The sequence below is a fragment of the Doryrhamphus excisus genome, linkage group LG9 (assembly GCF_037039965.1).
Source record: "Doryrhamphus excisus strain RoL-2023G ecotype Guam linkage group LG9, RoL_Dexc_Guam_v1.1, whole genome shotgun sequence".
In the NCBI taxonomy this organism is placed as follows: domain Eukaryota; kingdom Metazoa; phylum Chordata; class Actinopteri; order Syngnathiformes; family Syngnathidae; genus Doryrhamphus; species Doryrhamphus excisus.
The window spans coordinates 1,387,171-1,408,167 of NC_136365.1; the positions used below are offsets into that span (position 1 = coordinate 1,387,171).

General features: G+C 41.6%; 1 protein-coding gene across 4 annotated transcripts; it reads right to left on the reverse strand.

Moving 5' to 3' along the window:
* Positions 1-943: 943 nt before the first annotated feature.
* On the reverse strand, positions 944-20,883 carry nt5c2b (5'-nucleotidase, cytosolic IIb). Of its 4 annotated transcripts, XM_058091699.2 has the most exons (18): positions 20,669-20,883; positions 17,613-17,732; positions 13,082-13,155; positions 8,987-9,104; positions 8,767-8,862; positions 8,536-8,627; positions 8,395-8,452; positions 7,719-7,812; positions 7,089-7,142; positions 6,911-6,994; positions 6,695-6,736; positions 6,455-6,562; positions 4,741-4,807; positions 4,484-4,654; positions 4,178-4,229; positions 3,873-3,933; positions 3,184-3,360; positions 944-2,594 (listed from the first exon to the last, which is right to left on the reverse strand). In XM_058091699.2, the coding sequence occupies exons 2-18, from the start codon at positions 17,711-17,713 to the stop codon at positions 2,334-2,336; spliced, it is 1,710 nt and encodes a 569-aa protein (XP_057947682.2). In that variant the 5' UTR covers positions 17,714-17,732; positions 20,669-20,883; the 3' UTR covers positions 944-2,333. The 4 variants fall into 4 exon arrangements, with proteins under 4 accessions (XP_057947682.2, XP_057947684.2, XP_057947686.2 ...); XM_058091701.2 differs by lacking the exons at positions 8,987-9,104; positions 20,669-20,883 and having other exon boundaries at positions 17,613-17,681; XM_058091703.2 differs by lacking the exons at positions 8,767-8,862; positions 8,987-9,104; positions 13,082-13,155; positions 17,613-17,732; positions 20,669-20,883 and adding an exon at positions 8,705-8,757.
* Positions 20,884-20,997: the final 114 nt, after the last annotated feature.

Sequence of the window (20,997 nt, forward strand, 5' to 3'; positions counted from 1 at the left end):
AAGAATATTCACTGTTTATTTATACACACACAAAACCGTTTTTGTGATGATCGGAGTGTCCATGAAGGCACCTCGCGTTCTTGCGCTTAACCCAAGATGTGAGTTGGCGATACTTACAGTATACACGATGTTGGAATTGTATTGCTGTTGATGTGTTCAGCCCTACTGTTAAGTATTACACGTCGTCATGTCACATCATGTATATAAAACCACCAAAGCTTATTGCACGTTTTTGGATGATGGGCACAATTCCATCCAAAAAGTGTAATTTACCTTTAACTGCTAATCGGTAGTCGAACTTCATGAGCTGAAGTAGTCATGTTTTTAAGCCTGCAGTTACAGTTTCAACCGCGGGGAGTCGCTGTTTTGTCGTATAACTCGAGTGTGTTCTGAAGTAAACAAGTGGCAGCTTGTGTGCTCGTTATAGCTTTGCTGGTTTTTACGGAGATAAGCTTTAAATCCCGTCAGGTTTGCAATTTAAATGTGGACAAAATACTGCAGTCAAACGTAATGTCGAAAAATAAAAACAATGAATGGGTTTAGCATAAGGTAAAGCTACTGTTGTTTCCCCTCCCAAGTAGAACACAAACTGGTGAAATAAAGGGGCAAACTAATCGAAACTGCATGTAAATCAAAACTGGGTCTTGGGTTCTAAAAGGTGGCAGGGGAATATTAATTCTTTAATAAGTCTATCAAAATTAGGTGATTCTTGTGGGAAAAAAATTAACAAAACTTCCAACACTACAAATGCAACATATTGGCTATGTTTTTACTGAATACATGTACTTTCTAGCCAGGTGTTAATAGGTATTAATTTAACACAAATAAGAACTAATAAAATGAAAAGCAGTGCAGTTTTACATCAATGCAAACTATAAACTATAATAATATAGTTTATTGAATTACACAAGGTGTTTAGTGCAAAAAAAAGCAAGGCAAAAACTATGAAAAACTATTTTTATTATACATTTGTAAGTCATGTACACACTGCAGGAACAGCAGGGAATAAAGGCAACACTGCATAATGTACATGCATAAATTCATTTTGGAAAATGAGGTGACAGTGACAGCATTCGTTTCCTAAGTGGATGCATTCAGGACTTGATGACAGTAAGGGGGGGAAAAGTATCCGCATTGACTTGAGTTCACTGTCTTATGTTAGTACAGCCCAGTCAAGGGAGATAATGGAACACTCCATTTACACATGTTTCAACACACTAGTGTAGAAAAGTAACCGCAAGAGTGGTTGATGACAACTAACATTTTAGTTCCAGCCTTTAATGTGCTATTCACATTTCCCTTTTTTTTTTTTTAAGTATTTCCAGCATATGTTTGCAATTGTTTTCCTGTGCAAACTTCAGTCAATACATTTGTAAAATGCTTTACAATTAAAATAACACATGCATATTTGAAGTTTAGCAGTGAAAACTCTCATTCCATGTTCAAGACAATTGTTTCAATGAAAGGAAAAGCTACTGAACTGTGTTGTGTTTGCTGGAGTTGGACAAAGTTCCGTCATGTGTCAGGACACGGCATAGGCAAGAAATGAGAACATCAAGTTGCTTAAAATTTAGTTCACGGCAGCTCATTCGACTTGTGTTTTAACACTGTGGCTTTTTTTTTGTTTTTTTGCCTAGTCGTCTAAAATATGCCAACAGAATGCTTTGCATGACAAACTTCACATGAAAGCAAAAATAAACACAAACGCAATACTCAGGTTGGATTTTCTGATGAAAAAAAAAAAAAATAAAAAATACTGCCCTTTTAGCTTCTCCTGCTGTTTACACCTGGCAGCAAGTTATGTCATGGCAACTATCAGCATGTAATAAAGTACTGTTGTTGCCTGGTAACCACACATCGGGTCAACAGCCATCCATGCTCAGCGACGCCGATGCTAACTAAAAGCATGTTGTTCCCATTTTGCGTGCATCGCTACCGTCATGGACGTGATTGTTGCTATTCCCGTAAAAATGAATAATGCGTTGACGCATCATTACGCCGATAGTCTTGCGCCAGTCATGCGTCGTGACGACCTTTTCCCACATTCACGCCTGAAAAAGGTCACATTAAAAATACAATGGAGTGTCTTCTGTCTGTTTGACGACGAAAGAAAAATTGATTAAAAAAAAAAAAAGAACGTTTTGAAGGAGTCATCATGCATGCAGTCGTGTGACAAGTCATGTGATGTGTTTCTTTCCACTCCATTCAAAACGTCCTGTGTTGTTGCGTGTGCATACGGTATTGATAGACACACTCAGTCACTCACTCACTCACACTCACACGGATATTTCACCCTGCCACACCCTGGAAAACCTTTCAAGGGCCACACAGATTCATTCCTCCTCCTCTTCTTCTTCCTCCTCCTCCTCCTCCTCCTCCTCCTCGTCATCATCCTCGTCATGGCAGTGGGTGATCTCCTGTGGCGTCTGAGGGAACAGGTTGGGAGGCTTGATCTCGCTGAAGGAGCGGGTCAGCTGGTTGCGTTTGCACTCCAAGTCCTTGCAGTCGCTGCAGTGGTTGCGGTTGCGTGTGGCGAGCGGCGACTCGGCGTCGATGTCCACGTGCGTGTGCTCCACCGTCGACTCGTGGGGCATCTGGAAAGACACCAAAGGGAGTTGGACATTTGCTTTCTGCCGCACGTTTATTGAGTTCTGAAAGAGGTGGTTCCTAATAACTACGACTGTGTACGACAATAACGATGTCGTAGAAAACACAAGTAGATTTACACAAATAAAGTCGTAATATTGCAAGAATTATTATACAAAAAAGCCATAAAATAAATCTTTTTTACAGTTGAGTTTACAATTTTTTTTACCATTTTTTATTATTTTATCTCATTTTTTTAATAACATAACAATAATAATGTCATTTTTTAACAAAGTCAGTCACATTACAAAAATAAGATATTTATTTTATAAGGAAAAAACGGACAATTTCACACAATTTCACGCAATGCTGCTTCTACCACCAGAGGGAAACCGGAGGTGCCCAGAGGGAGGCTGACGTCATTGCAGCGTCTCAATGAATGCACACAATGCCTTATGGGAAAACATAAAAATGTATTTTTTTCCATTTTAAACTCGTATGGATACACGTGTCGATACTTGTGAGGTATACTTTTGGAGTGTTAAGTTGCCAGTGATCTACGATGAAAATTGGCGTATGTGGCGTATGGTTACTCACGAGCACGTGTGCAGCTCTGAAGAGGTAGCTGAACGGGTAGTAGAGCAGGTTGATGAAGGAGGCTGCATAGAGGTCGGCATAGCGCATCACTTGAGAGGCAAACAGCGTCTGCCTGGAGCCGCTGCGGAAAAGGCTACCCATCATGCCGTAGCACATGTCCATGTCGTGGGTGACTTTCTGAAAGAAAACAAAGAGTTTCACCGTGACAGTCAAGAGAAGAGTAGGAAGGAGGCAAAGGAGGGAAAAAAAGGAGGCATGGACAATGTGGGAGAGGGAATTGCTGACAGAAAAGTTAACCGATCCATGTGACCGAGACATGCGATGATACCGCCCACAATCTTTAAGCATACGTTCACGTTACATCCACGGAAATTATATGTGACACAAATTTTGAAGGTTTATTTTTTCTTTGCGTACTTGCACGCCGTCCCACACAGTTTGCCACCAAATTTACTCGTTGGCACGCAAAATTGCGAACCACTTCGGGGACAAAAACGCATGCAAGAGTAAACATGGCTTTAACTTCACTGCGTGGTTATTCATTAATCTCGAGACCCCAGCAGTCACTGACAAAGGATAAACTCTTGCCCAAAGTGGAACTAAGATAAATCTCGCTTGACAAACACACTGTACACGTGACATCGAAGCTCCTTTTGTCGTCATGGAAATGGAGGCAATTAAAGCTGTACCTTCACTCTTCTCTGAATAGTGCTGATGTCTGGTCTCTCGTTACTGCTGCTGTCCAGATGTCTGAGGTGGGACAGTGAGAGATGATTAGAGTGGAGGCGTTGGGGGCGGGGGGAAGGGGGAGCTGATATAAGTTTGCTGAATGAAGACGGTGGTGCAACAGCTAGCTAGCAGTGCCTGGTTATAAATAACATCAGCAGGTTATCGGGCTGCTCCTTTAGACTTTACACTTGTGATCCAGAGTAGCTTACACACACACACACACACACACTCAGTGCAATGGGGATGGAAGGGTTAACGTTCTTACTTGTACAGTTCTGCCAAGAAAATGTCAAGGCCTTGCAGCTCCTCAAATAAAGCTGAAAAAGAAAAATAATCGTCATGTTCACTGTGTCATGATCTTTATTAGCTATTTTACATACCGACTGATGACAAAAAGTGACGGGTTTCATCACAAAGATGCTTAATGTTCATAAGTTGTCAAAATAAATCCTCAACTTTTGTAAAAATATAATTAAAATTAAAAAAACTAGAATGTGGAGGACCTAAAATGACGTAACACGCCCATTCATAGGAACAACAATGTTTATGTAATGGAAACTTTGGGCCTCACAGCTCTTGTCGGTCCACACGTGCAGCTCCTGAGCAAGTTCAGGAATGACCAAGAAGGTCCTCCAGCCTTGGCGTTTCTTGGACTTGAGTATGTCTCCAAAGATATGGTCCCCGATGTACACGATGTCCTTGCCTTTGGCTCCCAACAGGTCGCATACAATGTCCGATGAACCTGCGGTAAAGCGGTGAACTACATCACGAAAAGGCAACATCTTCTGAATGACCGCAAACACGTCAACACCACGTCGTACGTCTTACCGCCGGAGTACACGATGCCGTGCTGCAGAGGTCCTGTGTAGGTGCCAATCTTTAGCCGCCCTGTGGTCTGAAATGGCAGAATACTAGTTTGACAATGTTTGGAGCATCTCAAAAGAACAAAAGATACATCTTAAAGTAGTAAACCAAAGATTAATATTACACAGTATGTGTACGTCAAAGGTGATGTTTCCATTATTTGCGTACAAATAGACAGATGTGAGACTAAAGTGATCTCGCACCAGTCAACGGGTAACTTTAATTCATGTCAGCCTCTATCAATGTGACGATGACTCAGCAGTATTAACGCTGAATAAGTGTTTACAGTGAATGTATGAATGGATGGAAGAAAGTCTCATGTCTGAGAGGAAAAATACTCTCTAATAATGGCAGTTGTAGATCCTGCTGCTAAGCATTTATGTTGATGTGTAATTATGTATCGATGTGAGGGAGCTGCCAATCCTCCCTCACTGATCAGGTGATTGGTCGGGGCACAAACATGGAGGCGCGCCCATGTGAGTGCAGAGCAGAGGCTGATCGCCTTAATTGGACTCTCCCGAGTGTCACCTGGAGGAGGGGGGATTAACTGGGTGGTAGTTCGGGAATCTAAGTTGTTATGTGTACTTGAGTCTTTAAAGATACACAGGAAGTGACACTTCAGTGTGGGACTCTTGAAAGACTTGTAATATAAAAGAAGGGTGTTATGAATGTAAATAGGGTACCTTTTAGAAGCATTGCCTCACCCTCTCATTGGGAACTATGGTTGGCCCTTCACAGGTAAAAGGGGCTGGGTGAAATTGTTTGTGAGAGGCCTGTTGTGTGTGCTTGGGGGGGGGGGGGGGGGGGGGATGCTGCTGCTGCTGCACTGTCTTGTGAAATAAACTCGACGAGCTCTCAAGCCCATGTCTGGTGTACATTTCAGCTGCTATGGCTATCCCGGGCTAGTAAGAGGCCATTGTTTTCCAACTGAAAATCTTACTTGTAAAATAGATGTGCATTGCAGTAAATGCAGTAAAAAATACAGTTCCCATGATGCTGAGAGTGCATTTCCAAGAAGTAGTGAATCAGCGTCTATTTCAAACTATGATATGTTTTGATAAAAGTCATGTGCGGTGATTGTATTTTGATTTGACAAATATTAAGTCAATTTGATCAAATGTAAAAGTACTGTAACTTCAGCAACTGTTGAGCTTCAATTAAAAAATATTTTTTAAAACACCACAAGTTGCGACCAAGCGACACCGGGAACACGCGGTGCAGGTAGAATGACAAGGTTTATACTGTGTGTAAAGCACTTAATGTGTGCTACCAACTGCCACTTCCGTATTATGTGTATTATCATTCACAGTAGCAACGTCATAGTTTGCAGTCCGGCTGGTTTGTTCTCGCAAGACAGCTCTTCTCTAAGCGAGAAATATCATCACGGTTCAATCTCGCGGGATCTTGTGACACGCCTCGTCAACGCTAAAGAAGGTTGTGTGTGGCCGTGCACTGATCTTACGACATCAGCACTTTCTGACTTGCTGACTGCAACAGGCAAGCTGGTATGTTTAAAGTCAACGGAATCAGCTTTTTCTTTTTTACCATCCTGATGTTTGATTCAAACTTCAGTATTTCTTCAATGGCGAAACGTGGATGATTGGACAGGTGTATATCGTGCGGTGTGGCTGGAGAGTACATATTCTTGTCATTTCTACTCCATCATCCAGCTGCTCACCGTGTCCACTTGTCGGAGCACCGTCCCTTCGCCAAAGAACAGCGGCTTCCTGGCGTCCACCAGGATGAGGTCAAAGTAGGACTGCCAGGGTCGGTGGGAGGTACCAGGCTAAAGTAGACGACATCACAACACGCATGCATAAAGTTACACCCCCACACACACAAATGGATTATAAAAATACAAGAAAGCATGTGATACATAACATATTTTTTAAAGATATGATATGAAGACAATGTTTACCTTCGGGCCGTGGGGGAAATCAAACAGGTAGGTCATAATTTTCTGTGAAAACAAAACACATTTATGAAGGTTTCAATGCATGTTCTGATGACTGAATAGAACGGTGTGGAAAACAAAATATCAATAAAAAAATGACTTTGCCGGACACACTTGATGTACTTGCAGATTATATCTATACGGGTACATACCCAAGTGTGTCTTAAGGGTCTTACTCACCTCGGTATATTTGTAGTCACTGTTGGTAGCCAAAAAAACCTTGGCCACTTCATTCATCCGGCTGAGCAGAAGAGGCAACTTTCCCTAGCAGGATGGAGCAAACCATTGAGGTGGTGACAACGAAGCCTCCTTAGCGATTCAAGAATGTGTGAAGCCTTTGTGAATACCAACTACTTACATCTTTCACAACGTACTTCTCCAGATTCTCCACAGTTTTCTCCTTTAGAGTCCCCTGAAATGTCGGATGTATAAAGTTTTAGATTTATTCATTGAGTGACAGTTAAATAACTACGGCCAAAACACTCAATCTCGCTGCGGGTGATACATGTTGTGCACATAAGAAAGCAGATTATGTGACCACAGCTTTTCTTCTTGTCCTTTTAGTCTTTAGTTTTAATGTTTACGTGCATGGTTTTGCACATGCGGAATTGAGTTATTGATTAAAGTCGGTCGCCTGATACAACTGTATGGCCCACTGGCAGCCTAGTAATAGGCTACTTCCGACTATCATCCCAAAAACAAGATAGCTAATGTTGGACCTGAGAGGGGGGCCTTGCTAACCTTTTCTGTTCTAGCTCATCCCAAAGATGGTTGATGTGGTTCCACACCAAACTGAGCATATGTATTTATCGTTGTGCATTAGTGCATGGTCATGCTCGACCAGAACAGGGCCTTTCTAAAAGCATTCCAATTTATCGGAAGCGTCCATTGTGTGGATATCATTCAGGAATGTAAAAAAAACGCTACTGCAAAGTTTTCTTCAATAAGCATAACAAGGGACACAGCTCTCACAATTTCAAGGCTGTACCTTGAAATGGACCCAGTCAACAGCATCACGGACGTCTTGGAACATGCTCTTGTACGACATGAAGAGGTCTCCATCCTTAAATCCGGTTTCACAGCTAAAGGTGGAAAAAGCAGAGACACACATATACAGCTGTCGCACAGTATCACGCGGTATTTTCACAGTGTCTTTTCAAATACATTTGTTTTAGTTCTTTTTTTGGGTTTGTCTGTTTGCTTTTAAATGGGATAGCCTTCCCTTGATGGAGAGGTCCCCAGCCAAACAGGAAAGCATTCTCCCCCTAAAAGACCAACAACGAGGATTCAGAGGACAAAGACCATGCAGCCATTCCAGTTTTACATTTTCAAATGTACAGGCCATTGGACATTGTCAACGTGAACATCCACAGTTAATCTCGTTTATGATGAGATTTCCTTCTCTTAAAAGTTAGTAAAACGTGTTTTACATCTGTGTTATTAAAATAGCAAACCATGCTGTTTTACAATTAGTAGAGGTGAAGATGAATGACTAATTGTTCCAGATAAAGAAAATCACTTTATGAACTGATAGAACTGCTGTTTGATTTCAGTGTGGACCCTCCCATACCACGGGGCTTTGCTTTGCCCCAGGTTGGTTTGTATTGCTCAATATGCCCCGCCCACCAGCTTGCTGCATGACAGAGTGATGTGCATCTTCTTACCTTGTGTATCTATCACAGTTGGAGAAGAAATCCACTAAGCATGCAAAGAGGTAGGTCTCTTTAAAAACACAAAAAAAAAGACATGTGTCAGTCGCAAGCATCATGCAAACACATACACCGACATAACTCCCTCATTGTTACCTGGCAGGTTGAAGAGCGTGTTCAGGATATAAAAGCGCTCCGTATCATCTCTCTGGATAAACTTGTTTGGGTAGCGCTCACGGATCTCAGGACTAGGGAGAAAGGAACCCGTTCAGAACAGACGGTGAGGGCGCTGTTGCAGGCAAGCATACCGTTTGAGGACACAAACCTGACAGTGACACTAACAATCTTCCTCAGAGACGAGGAGAGATGAATGTTCAGAAGCCTCACCCTCTGAGGAAGTTGAATCCATGGACGCAGACCAGTATATTACCGTAGGCGTCAACCTTCAACAGGTTTCCATACATGGTGTCAAACACGAGGCCCCTGCGATAAATCAATAGGTACTACTGTTAAAGGTCTGTATTCACACTTCATTTCAGGAAAGGCCAGTAAATTAGCTTGGAAATACTCGTGGTGACAGCAGTTAAGAGTCGTGTGATCGGCCCACCTGGTAGGAAAGGATGGATCATACACAAAGCTTAACAGTTCCTGTGGGTAACCGATGGAGACCAGCCGCTCCACCGTAAGCTCAAATCCCAGTGACTCGTACTCTGGTGATTTATACACTAGAAAGGAAAGAGGAGTGACATTTAAGTAATTACAGTACATTTTAGCCACCTCTTGCTAGTCATCATTAGCTTCACATAATTGTCATGGCCTTTTTCCAGCCATCCTGTTGACATAGTAAAACAGTAAATACAGTCGGAGCCTATCTCAGATGACTTCCTGTCGTCAGTCACACGATCATGCAAAAACATATAAAGGTATTCAACTAACCATTAATATTCATTTATGGACAACCTACAGTAGATTAACCTGACTGGCATCTCTTCGGAATCTGAGCCAGACTTACACAGAAACTCCTGATTCTCAGGCCGATGTGCTAACCACACTTCCTGTGTGCAGCCACGACAGACAGCGTAAGCAGGATTGTGCAAAAGTTGTGCAAAAGGATCACATTCATCACATTTGTACTCTACTATTTATATTTAATAACAAAGACAGTCGGCTATCCAGTGAAAAGAACATATTTTATGTGATGGGGGAATCTCAGAATGTTTTGAACCAAATGGTACATTTTTACAACCTTTATGTCACAAAATATACACAGAATGTGTATGTTTTACTCCGTCTAAGTACCGGTTTGGGCACCGTTTAAGCACCAGCTTAAGTACAGATTTGGCACTGGCATTGGATAATAATGTAAACAACACCCGACCCTACTGTTTCTTAGACAGCAATACAGGTTGGAAAGTCTTATGATTCCATTTCTAGACAACTGCAGTGCCAAACATCATCCGCTTAAACAACTGTACATGAGTGCATGGTATTTATTGTGACCACAAAGTATAGGGTAAACACTGCTCAGTTTTGCATTACACTTTACATAACACCTGCCCTGACAATGTGTCGTTGGCGTGTGTACAATCATATCACTTTGCTTCTATCGCAACATACTCTACCGTCATTGTGTGTATGTGTGAATGAGCAAACTATTTGTCCTTTATGCAGAATCGTGCTTTATAAATGCAGCCTACTTATTATAGCTGAATGCTGATCTTAAATGACTACGCCCTCGTTCTGCTTCATTTATACTGTGTGACTGGGTGGCTACAACATTTTATGGTCCCATATGTAATAAAAAATACCTATGCCTTATCTTGTGGGTGGTTTGGAGAGCTCATTTCCTGTGAATGCATCTCACAAGAAGAAGGAAAGTGCTGAATGCGCTACTGTTGGAGTACCGGTAATAGGAGGAAGAGCCAAAGGACTGCTGATGTCGGTAGGATTTATCTTGTGAGGAACATAAAACTCTCACGTCTGTTGCAATGTATATGATTAGTCTGGTTGATCACCTGACAGATCAGAGCTGTCTCAATACCTCTGTACTATACTGTGGTGTAAAAGGTGAACAGATGTAATTAATTATCAAGTCCACAGTGACATCTTATCTGCCCCTAATTCATGGACAGTGAATGGCAATGTTACTTGGACAATGAACTATGGACTGGACCTGTGAGTCACAGAAAACAGTGACATGTTGGAGATAGTATAGTTGATTAAGTTGACTTATGGTACACATGAGTCACTTTTTTTAAGATGATATCGTCCACCCAAGACTGCTGCGTTGATTCAGTATTTTGATAACATGTTTACTCCGTTGTAAAGCCTCTTCACACACACACACACAAACAAATACACACACTGGACACTCATGTGGGTTTGTATCAACACCAGCCTGGGTGTTTTGCACATGAATCAACAAGGACACTTGATCAAGCGTGAAAATGAAAAATTGCCAAACTTTCAATGTAAGTTTAAATGAGCCCTCGGCAGACTGGCGAGCCAGACCCTCGCCACCGCCAAGAGCTACATGTTTACCCCGAGGCCAGACTAGAACTGCGATGAGCTCTGAGGATTACAATGGTATCTGACACGGGGACAAGAATATGTCAGATGTTATAAATATAAAATGGAGAATGTGTTTGTGTTGATGGTGCCTTCCTTTAATCCCGCTGGGATTGTGGGAGGAGGACTTTGAAGGGAGAGAAACTTGATGAAACTTGAGAAACTTGAATTACTTGATGATAATGATGATGACAAACAGCTCATCTTGTACCCTTTCTGGTTGTTAGTGCAAAAAAAATGAGCAAAACATAGCAAAGAGTGCAGTACAGTAGACATTTTGTTTGAATGAGGCCTTGTCCTGTTCTTTGGCATGCTCACTAATCCTCAGTCTGTTTCTGTATTAGAACCACGTAGGCTCTCGCAGCTCAATGCCCCATTCGTCTCTGAGGCCCAGCTGTGGTCCCCCAGTAAACAGAGGGTCTGGGCCCTCTGCCCAGAGCGGTAGCACTCACCAATTACACTGTCTTTCCACTTCCTCTCCCCCTGTCCCCTCTCCCTTCTCCTCCTCCCTCCTCCTTCCACCTCAATCGCTTGTCATTTTCTTTCCCGAAGCTCTGGTTCGCTACAAAGAAACCTATTTTAAGAGTTGTTTGCCCTTGGTCACCTCCGCCATCAACATTCTCACTTTCTCTAGATCACAGCCAACTCTGTTTTTACATGTTGACCTTGCCATGCACAGACCTCAACTTAGCATGCCATACCACATCTTAATCTAGGCTGTAAAACCTGCCGTTTAGGAGATGATTCATGTCTTTACACAATAATTAGAAGAGCCTTCTGTCAGGAAAGATGACGTTTGCTTGACAGTTGGTCTCTATCAACAAACAAAAACGTATCCTGCACACCACAAAGTGCCTGATCAGAATAAAAAATCCTACGAAATAATCAGAGCATTGATGTGTAAATCGAACTGTTTTGCAATTTTGGGGCTCGTGGGAGGTCACCTCTGCTCTGCTGGAAGCCCTTTCTCGTATTTCTCACACTGACATGATGCATGTGTGCACTAACACCCCCCCCCCACCACACACACACACACAGACATGCAACCACACACAGCCTCCCTAGAGGTGAGACAAGACACAAACTTCAATGAGAGAACATCATGGTGACGTTATTGTCAATGGTTCCACGTGCTGGAGTGTTTCTATGTTTGTGTACGTTTGTAAATAGGTGTGCGTATTTACGTTTTACAAGCTTGGTCACCCCAGGCCTGTATGTAATATGCACCACTCTTACACAAAGTAAACAACACTGCAACTTCTATTAATAAACCACTGAATCGCATATGTATTAACTGTCCTAAGAAGAAACAAGCAGCGATCCCAGACATATCCTAGTCTAATGTTTGTTTAATAAGCAAATGTAACTCAAACTCAAATATTTGCCTGTCTTTGTTAAAATTCCTGGCAAATGTCTGTGGCAAATGTGTGCAGGAAAACTAGGTCACATGCTGTATATGTGTCATGTTCTCCTTTTCAGACTGCATAGAACCGTTTATTAAATATCATAGCATAATATTTGATTATGCACGGATACGCATTTAACAACTCTTCTCTTGTGTGATATCAATCAGGATTCATCATTTCTGAGGAAGACCATCAGCGCTGAGAGCTCTAGGTCCGTGTATTTGATAAAAGGATACATGATATCCATGCTTCTTGCAAACATTGACGCTTGGTTATGAGCTCCCATAAAGAGAGCAATGTCAACAGCTGAGCGTCCTGCTCGCTGGGCAGGAATGGAGTCGCACGCCCGGAGAGGGACTACAAGTGATTCCCGTTCTCATAGGAGCCATCACTCGAGAACTTCACAAACAAACGTGACCCCCTTCACAATGTCATAGTTTATTTTGGGATCTGCAGATTAAAATCTGGGGCTGAGTCACAACGTGGCAGGATAATTTTGGCCCAGTTACTAGTCAGTCGGAGAAAGTATGTAAACAACTTTGTGTACAGTGTGTTATGCTGAACTTTCATAACACGTGTGTTAAATAGAAGAGCTGCAAAGCTGTGACTGTCACTTCATTGTTAACAATCAATTTAGAGACATATTAACATAACTATTCCTGTAACCACAATGCAATATTTTCAACCGCTCCATTTGTTCCCGGAGTTGTTTAGTGAAGTGTACGTACCTGCCAAAGTGTAATCCATATCGAAGCCAAAGCACTTAATCTTCTCCATTGCCAAGCTTCTGTTGACAAACACTCTGGAGGAGACACACCAACGTACATGTGTTATTTGCAATCTTCAACAATAGCAGTAATTCTCCTGTATAATGGACAAAAATGTTTACTTAAGCTGTTTGATAGAGTAAATGGACCGTCGTAATGGGTGCATTGAGCAGCCATATGAGGCTGATAATGAGACAATGTAATAAAGAAGCCACAGTAACATGTCTGAGTTTCCGATTTGGGTATTGTGTGCAGTCTACATTAAAGCTGTCCTGTGTTTCAGCACTTTAAGTATAGCGGACATCATGTCCATCAGCAGAAAATTCCAAATACCAACAGTTGCCAAAAGGAACCGTGAAGAGGGAAATGAAGCTTGTTAAACAATGCTGGCAACCTTGCTGAATTCCATTATTGTTTAGACCAGGGGTCTCAAACACGCGGCCCGCGGGCCAAATGTGGCCCGCAGGACACTAGTTTGAGGCCCCCGCCTTGATATGAAAGTTTAATGTTAGTGCGGCCCGCGCAAGTTTGATAAGGATGCTGTATGGTATCATGTACCCAGAAAAAATTATTACGTTTGGTTAATGTTCATGTTAAAGGTTAAATAACTGTTAATAGTTATCCTCCCTATCCGTGTGGAAGTGGTAAGTTTTTGACTATTTAAGTTTAAAAGAAATAACTTGAAGGCTACCGTTTAGGTCGCTAGCTCTCTAGTTTGCGAGTTAGCATGTGACTCAAGACCCTGCAGTTGCGCAATATGTTGTAAATAAATGTGACTATAGTCGTGTTTTGTCATGTCTACAGGGCTCTAATAATGCTTTGTTCATTTTAATCTGAAAAATCATTTGTCTACCCACCAACTATATGTGGTTTCTTAAGTTTTTATTATTTGCTGTTTTATTATTATTATTATATTTATTTATTACTGATTGATTGATTTTCTTTATTCTTGATTTGTTTATTTATTTTTCATCTTATTTTGTGTAGAAAAATAAAAAGTAAGATATTTGAGAACAGTGGAATGTTTTATCAGAGCTTTTCTTGTAGAAAATCGAAACCAAAGCAAAGTTTATTCATTTTTCTGTTTTTAATAAATGCATTTTTTTTTTTTTTGGAAAACCTGATGCGGCCCAGTCTCGCCAAGACCCCAGCTCCAGTGGCCCCCAAGTAAATTGAGTTTGAGACCCCTGGTTTAGACTCTAGAAAACACACTCAGCAACAATTAGGTCAACAAACAGACCGAAAAACTAACTTTTTAAGGTTGTTCACTAAAATGTTGAACAACCTGCTAATGTGACAGGGACATCTATTTGTCAGCTTTTAGATCTGCAATTTTAGTCAGATATCGTAGGAGAGAGAAACAGATGAGTTCTGTCAGATGACAGGTGGCGGTACACTACTATTCCTGGCAATGTCGATCCCTGAGACTTTGTGACAGTCGGCCAGGAAACGGCTCTACTGTCCTATCCACCCCGTAAATCAGTCAGTGGGTGCACAGTGGCTACACTGATAGACAGTATTTACATAGCCTGGCTGGCACTGCTAGCTTAAACGCTTACTGCCAGGACACAATGCCTGACGACATCTTTACATTTATTAATGTCAATGTGGAGATTGCATATTTCATGTCTTAAAAACATGTTATTGATGCACTCACCCCAAATTTTAAAGTAAATGCAGAGATTATGCCATTTATTTTCCATCACATTTTTATTGTTCCACTTATATTAAAGTAAATACTACATCCATCACATTTTCACATACTTTCATCCTTAACTATTTTGGAAATTGCATGCAAACCAGCCAAAAAAAAAGATACTGTATCAAACATATATACTGTCGAGGTAGTGTTACGCATAATTGGCACAGTTTAACATAAGTCATCACTAACGGTTTCATCTCCAACTCAAGTCAGACACCAAATACCTTGCAGCAGATCCATGGTGCACAAGCTCCCATTTCGATGTTTGTCCAGGAGAGGAGTGGCGATGCATTCTATGTCAAATTAAACCTCACTTTGACTCTCTGACCTGCCTCAGCGGGCCACCACAGGGCCAACAAACAATGACCCCCCCCCCCCCCCCCCCCCCACTCCACCCTCTCTCCCCCGCCCCTCTCTGCTTTCTTACCATTCAGACATTTTCTGAGTTGCAAAAATGATTGTGGTTATTCTGTGTCATTCTCTATTGTTGTGTGTCATTAGTCAGAGTTGTTGTTGGGTGGCGTGACATTTATGGGCCTTCAAAGACATCCAGAACAGTCACAAGTCAGGCAGAACCGAGCAAGCTTCAATCACGTCACTCGGTGGAAGAGGTCATAGGGGATGGACTTACTTGCCCTCAACTGGAGGCTTGAGACTCTCTTTCTATGTTCTCATAAATCAAAGCTCCTAAATATCTCAATGTGAAAGTTAATAAGGAAATAAAACGTGTTTGTGAGTACTTGGTTTTCATCACTGACTATTTTAGGCTTCAGGAATTCATACATAAGTCAGCATACAGTGGAACCTTCAGGTTGTTGTTGTTGACGTCACTTGTTTGGAATTCAAAATATTTTCCCCATTTTCTGGTCCTCAGGCAATATTTTTAAGGAAAAAATTGTGTTTTGTTCAAACAACAACAACTTTAAAAGGGACCATATTCTATTAGAACCCTGTGGAGCACTATATTAAGTTTACTTTAATGTACTTCTTAAATATCAAGTTGCATACAGGGTATAAATGTGCATTCTTCCGACATGCCTAAGATTCCACAGTCTACTCGACCATGCCTACTCGTCAGAGGTTGCTTTCATTCAGAGGTTTATATTCAGCACTTGTTTGTCCAGTGTTGTTTTGTGACATTATTACTGTCATTTCACTGACTAAGGGCCGCACAACGATTGGGAAGTGACCTCCCTCACAGTCGGGAGGGTCTTTAACTGGAAAAACAGAAAACAGTGAGGAGTAATCAAGGCTGATGACATTAACTGGCCACTGTCACAAATTATCCTATGCGTGTGCGCACGTGTATGTGTCTGGGCACGTGTGGCGGTGTATTTCGTTTGACAAGTTCATCAAGTCTGTGACATAATAGTGTGAAATGGTTGTGTCCAATGAACTTGCTAAACATTAAACAACATGCATAACATAGCGCTGCGGTGTTTCCAGTCAACAAAGCGGCACGTTAACAAGACCCTTGCACTCTAAAGGAAACTGTAAAGCAACTTAAAAGTCCAAGTGATCTCCGTAAATACAGTGTGTGTCCTTGCCTTCACATAACCTATGACACTATATGAACTATAAGGTCATGACCTCGACAGCCTGGAGAATTTTGCATGACAGTCAAAACCACACCCGAGGAACACCCATGTATGAGACATAAGCTCGTAAAACCTGCTTAACAATCTGCAGTCTATGCCTTTACTCCTACACTTAATGGGATGTAAAAGTCAAAGACAAGTAAAAAAAAACTGGCAATGTTGAACCCACAAGTGTTGTGCAATAATGTTATATAATGTTTCATGGAAGGTCGTAACTTTACAGTAAGATGATTCATAGTTTCACAGATTCACACTCAAAACAAAGCATCCAAGCATTGGTAAATCAGTCTCTGTGAGGTATGGGATTATTTTAGAGTTGGGACACTATAGACAGATTCCGGACACAAAATCATTCAACCATCATCATCATGCGCCTATGTGTGTGTTATAAATATTCTTATTTAAAGGTGACCTATTATGCTTATCCTTTGTGTTGCCTTTGTATTGAGTTGTGGTCTCCTGTAGAGCAGCTACACACAATAACCCGCACAGGAAACCTTTTAGATTTTCCAGAATCTGCACCTATTCCAGCTGTATTTCCTTTGATTTGTGCTTCCTGCCGAAACGGTCTGTTTTAATTTATTCCACCCACGGCCCGTCTCAGGGCATGCCCACTGCGCTGTGATTGGTCACACACCCAAAGTGCTTCCTAACTAGGAACCATATAAGGAAGTGACATCACAATGGAACGGTTTTACCATGGCTTTTCAAACCGAACGTTTTGATTCTAAACTTCTTTCAGGGTTCAATTTCAAATGCTCAAACGTCATTATTTGAAAGTTTGGCATCGTTTAAACACGAGAAGACTAAATTCTAACCACATTTATAGGTCAGAAAAGTGGAAAAAGCATAATTGGTCCCCTTTAAGCAAATGTTATATATTCTTGGTGTAAACTTTGTGAAACTGTATTGAATTTAAGAAAGGACTATAACTAAGTACGAAAGTGGCACAATCCAATGGGACTGTGTTGTAAAGGTTCCTTAGTTAACATTTGCTGCAGGAGACTTTGTGGTAGATGTAGTAACCACATGAGCCACCGTGCCGCTGAGTAATTTATCATAATATATACTAATGGATTCCTTTACCATACACGCTCCATTAAAAAAAGCTCAGAGTGTAAATGTTGAGCATCGTCATTCTGCATGAAGTGCACGTAAGACAGTTCAGAGAGCAAAGTAAAGCGTTTCTTACCTGTGGTAAGGTTCCCGTCTGTATTTTTTCATTGCCATTCTGTCCATGTTGGCAGGCAGGTCTGCATAGTTCTGCAGTCTATCACTCCATGAAGTTGTCATCTTTGAAGTATTTCAGTGTCTGAGGAGATAAGTAATATTTAGAAGTCTGTGTCAGTTAATTTGTCAATAAAGACCTGTAAGTTAGACAACAACACAGGAATAATCATAATCGAGAGACGTTTTAACTATGACATGAAAATGTAAAACAACAAAACAAGACATTTGCTTTAGGGAAATTAAATCAAATTAATTGAATCTAGTTTGAGTAGATTTAATTTGTAACCGGCGTGAATAATTTTCAGCTAATTTACATCAGGTACAAAGAATTGCCAAAGTAAGATGCATGGCTATCATGAACAGTAAATCTACAGTCACAGACAGACAACCTTATCTCCCCTACAAGTAGACTGCTTTCAATCAGTCACAGCTATGCCAGAATTAAACAGTTGGGCCTTCTAAACATGACGTCAATGACAAGATCCTACAGAATACCTCATTATTGCACCATTATTTGAGCAGGCTTAGGGGAAAAATGTATCCGGTTAGCATCTGTTTCGGTTCAAGTCAGACTTTCTGGAAGGAATTAACAACGCTAACTAAGGTTCAACTCTACTTCTACTATCTTATTTTATTTATTTTTTGGTCAATGATCCTATACTATCAGCAATATTCTGATAGTAATACAAAATCTCTCTCTCCTATGGCTTTTTTACTCCTGTTTGCACTCTTTCAGTACTGGTTGGTTTTTGCAAAATTGTGGATTCTTTTGACAATTAGGCTGCTGTTGTCTTGAGTGAGCTTATGTTTGCACAAACGTTCATGTCAATTAGTCCTGATTGATTGGAATTACTGCAACTGCTTAAGTATCAGCACATCAACAGTAACAGTACGAATACAATAGCAACTAAAATCACATCACGATGGTGCACAATGAGATAATCACCTAAAACAAACAGGGAAAGCCCTGTTGTGTCATCAACAGAAGGAATTCTGGGTAGGGCATTGTGATAAAGATGATAAAGTGACGTCAGTTATTACAGTACTAAGATTCATTCATTTGTGTTCTACCGCTTGTCCTCACGAGGGTCGCGGGGGTGCTGGACCCTATCCCAGCTGTCTTCTGGCAAGAGGTGGGGTACACCCTGGACTGGTCGCCAGCCAATCACAGAGCACATATAGACAAACAACCATTCACACTCACATTCATACCTATGGACAATTTGGAGTCGCTAATTAACCTAGCATGTTTTTGGAATGTGGGAGGAAACCGGAGTACCCGGAGAAAACCCACGCATGCACGGGGGGAACATGCAAACTCCACACAGAGATGGACAAGGGTGGAATTGAACTCCAGTCTCCTAGCTGTGTGGTCAGCGCGCTAACCACTCGTCCACCGTGCAGCATCGACTAAGATCAGCCAGGTAAAAGTAGCTCATAAGCCCTTCTAAGTGTTTTGGAGTGGTTTGGCTGCAAAGCACCAGGGCAGAGGTCAGCCTTCTAGGGCTCAATGTCAGCAAAAACGTGACTAAACACGTCCGGGCAGATAGGAAAGCTTCACAAAACTCTATCACATCGTAATATATATCATCTCGGTTCTGAAACATAACTATGAATGCGCTGCAGTCATTTTTAGCCAATGCTTTTTGACACCTAAGTTTACACGTCAACCTGGGCTTGGTGGTGTCGGATGGGGGCTCAAGTTTGACAAGAGGCGTGAGAGCAATGCATTTGACAAGTGTGCACTAATTCCCAGGTTCCCAAAGTGGGGTACGCTGATTGCTGTGGGGGGGTATGTGAATACTAAAATGAAAAAAGCCTTGACTACATTAGCACTAAACATGGAGATTTCCGTAATGCACTCAAACGCCTCATGTGAACAGCCACAGCTGGTAGTGCAGTGCAGAAGAAAAGTGAAGATCACCACATCTTATCACCATAATAATAATAATAACAATAGTAATAATAATAATAATAATATTTACACACTCAATATAACACTGGCCAAAACACTGTACATATTTCATTGGACACATTCGCTGTGGCATCATTTCATTTTCCCCCAAGAATCGTGTGTTGATGATGGGATGTTCGGACCACTGCAAAGTTTTCCAACTGTTCTTCTTCTTAATAGACAGATCTGAACCTGATTTTAGTCGTTTCAGTAATCTCCTGAGATATTTTCTCGTGGTTGGGGTATGCCAAAACTGTGATGCTTGTGAAGCAAACGGTCACAGGATGGAGGAGTGGTTAGTGTGTCAGCTCACTCTGAAGATCGAGGGTTTAAATATACCAACACGTGAAGTACTGGTATCAGGACCTGATACCGATACCGGATCGGATCAGCCCCATCCCTATTGGCTGTACGTGACCTGCTATTGACTGGTGACCGGTGCAAGTGTAGCCCGCCTCTCGTCTGAAGTCAGCTGGGATAGGCTCCAGCTCTTCCAGCTCCCCAGTGAGGACAATTATAGAAAATGGATGAACCAGATTGACATATTTATTGTTGAACAAATTAGAAGCTAATCACTGCGACATTTAGGATTAAATAACGTCTTGCCATCTGAAAAATAATAATAATAACAATAACACAGTGAGTAATCCAATGGGTGGATCTAACCTCTTTGCTTAGGTAAGTCCAGGTGGTGATTTTTTTGTGTGTGCAGAATTAATAACGGGCTTTGTTTGACTTGAAGGTGGTTACACTCACTATATTACGCAATTATTAATAGCTATAGTAGAATACTGTAAACACGAAACATCAACAGTGCATACACAACAGTAACGACCAGTGTAGAAGTAATGAAGCTGACAGGAAAACAACGTAGTGTATTTTACGCTAAACTAGCTAACTGTATGCTAAGCTCTCCTTGATCGACATTGATGGAGGTGGCCAGACGTGCTCTGGGCAAAGATAATAACATAATAGGCGGCCGGGATAAACAAGCAACGGCCATCAAGTGCAATGACAGGTTTCGTCGCGTTGAAGTTAGCTGCGACTAGCATTACTGTACTCACCGCTGAGATCCTGTGAGGTAAAACAACTGCACCGCCAGGAGGTCTGAGCATGCGCCTTGTGTAGCAGTGAACGTGGGATAAAAAAGAAGGGTTGCTTGTATTTTATACCGAAAGATGCAGTCAGACCACCTGATGTGTGCTCCGTAAGGACAAGCTGCAGTTTCTCCACTCAGTCTGCAGTGCTCTGCTGTTTTTCTGCCTCCGCTGCCAGCTATGAATGGAAGGCATTCGTGAAGGCGGAGACTCTTCCTGTCTATCAAGAGGGGGGCGTGGCTAGCTGTCGTCACAATGCACGTGACACAGGTTATGACATCTTTACAACTAAACAC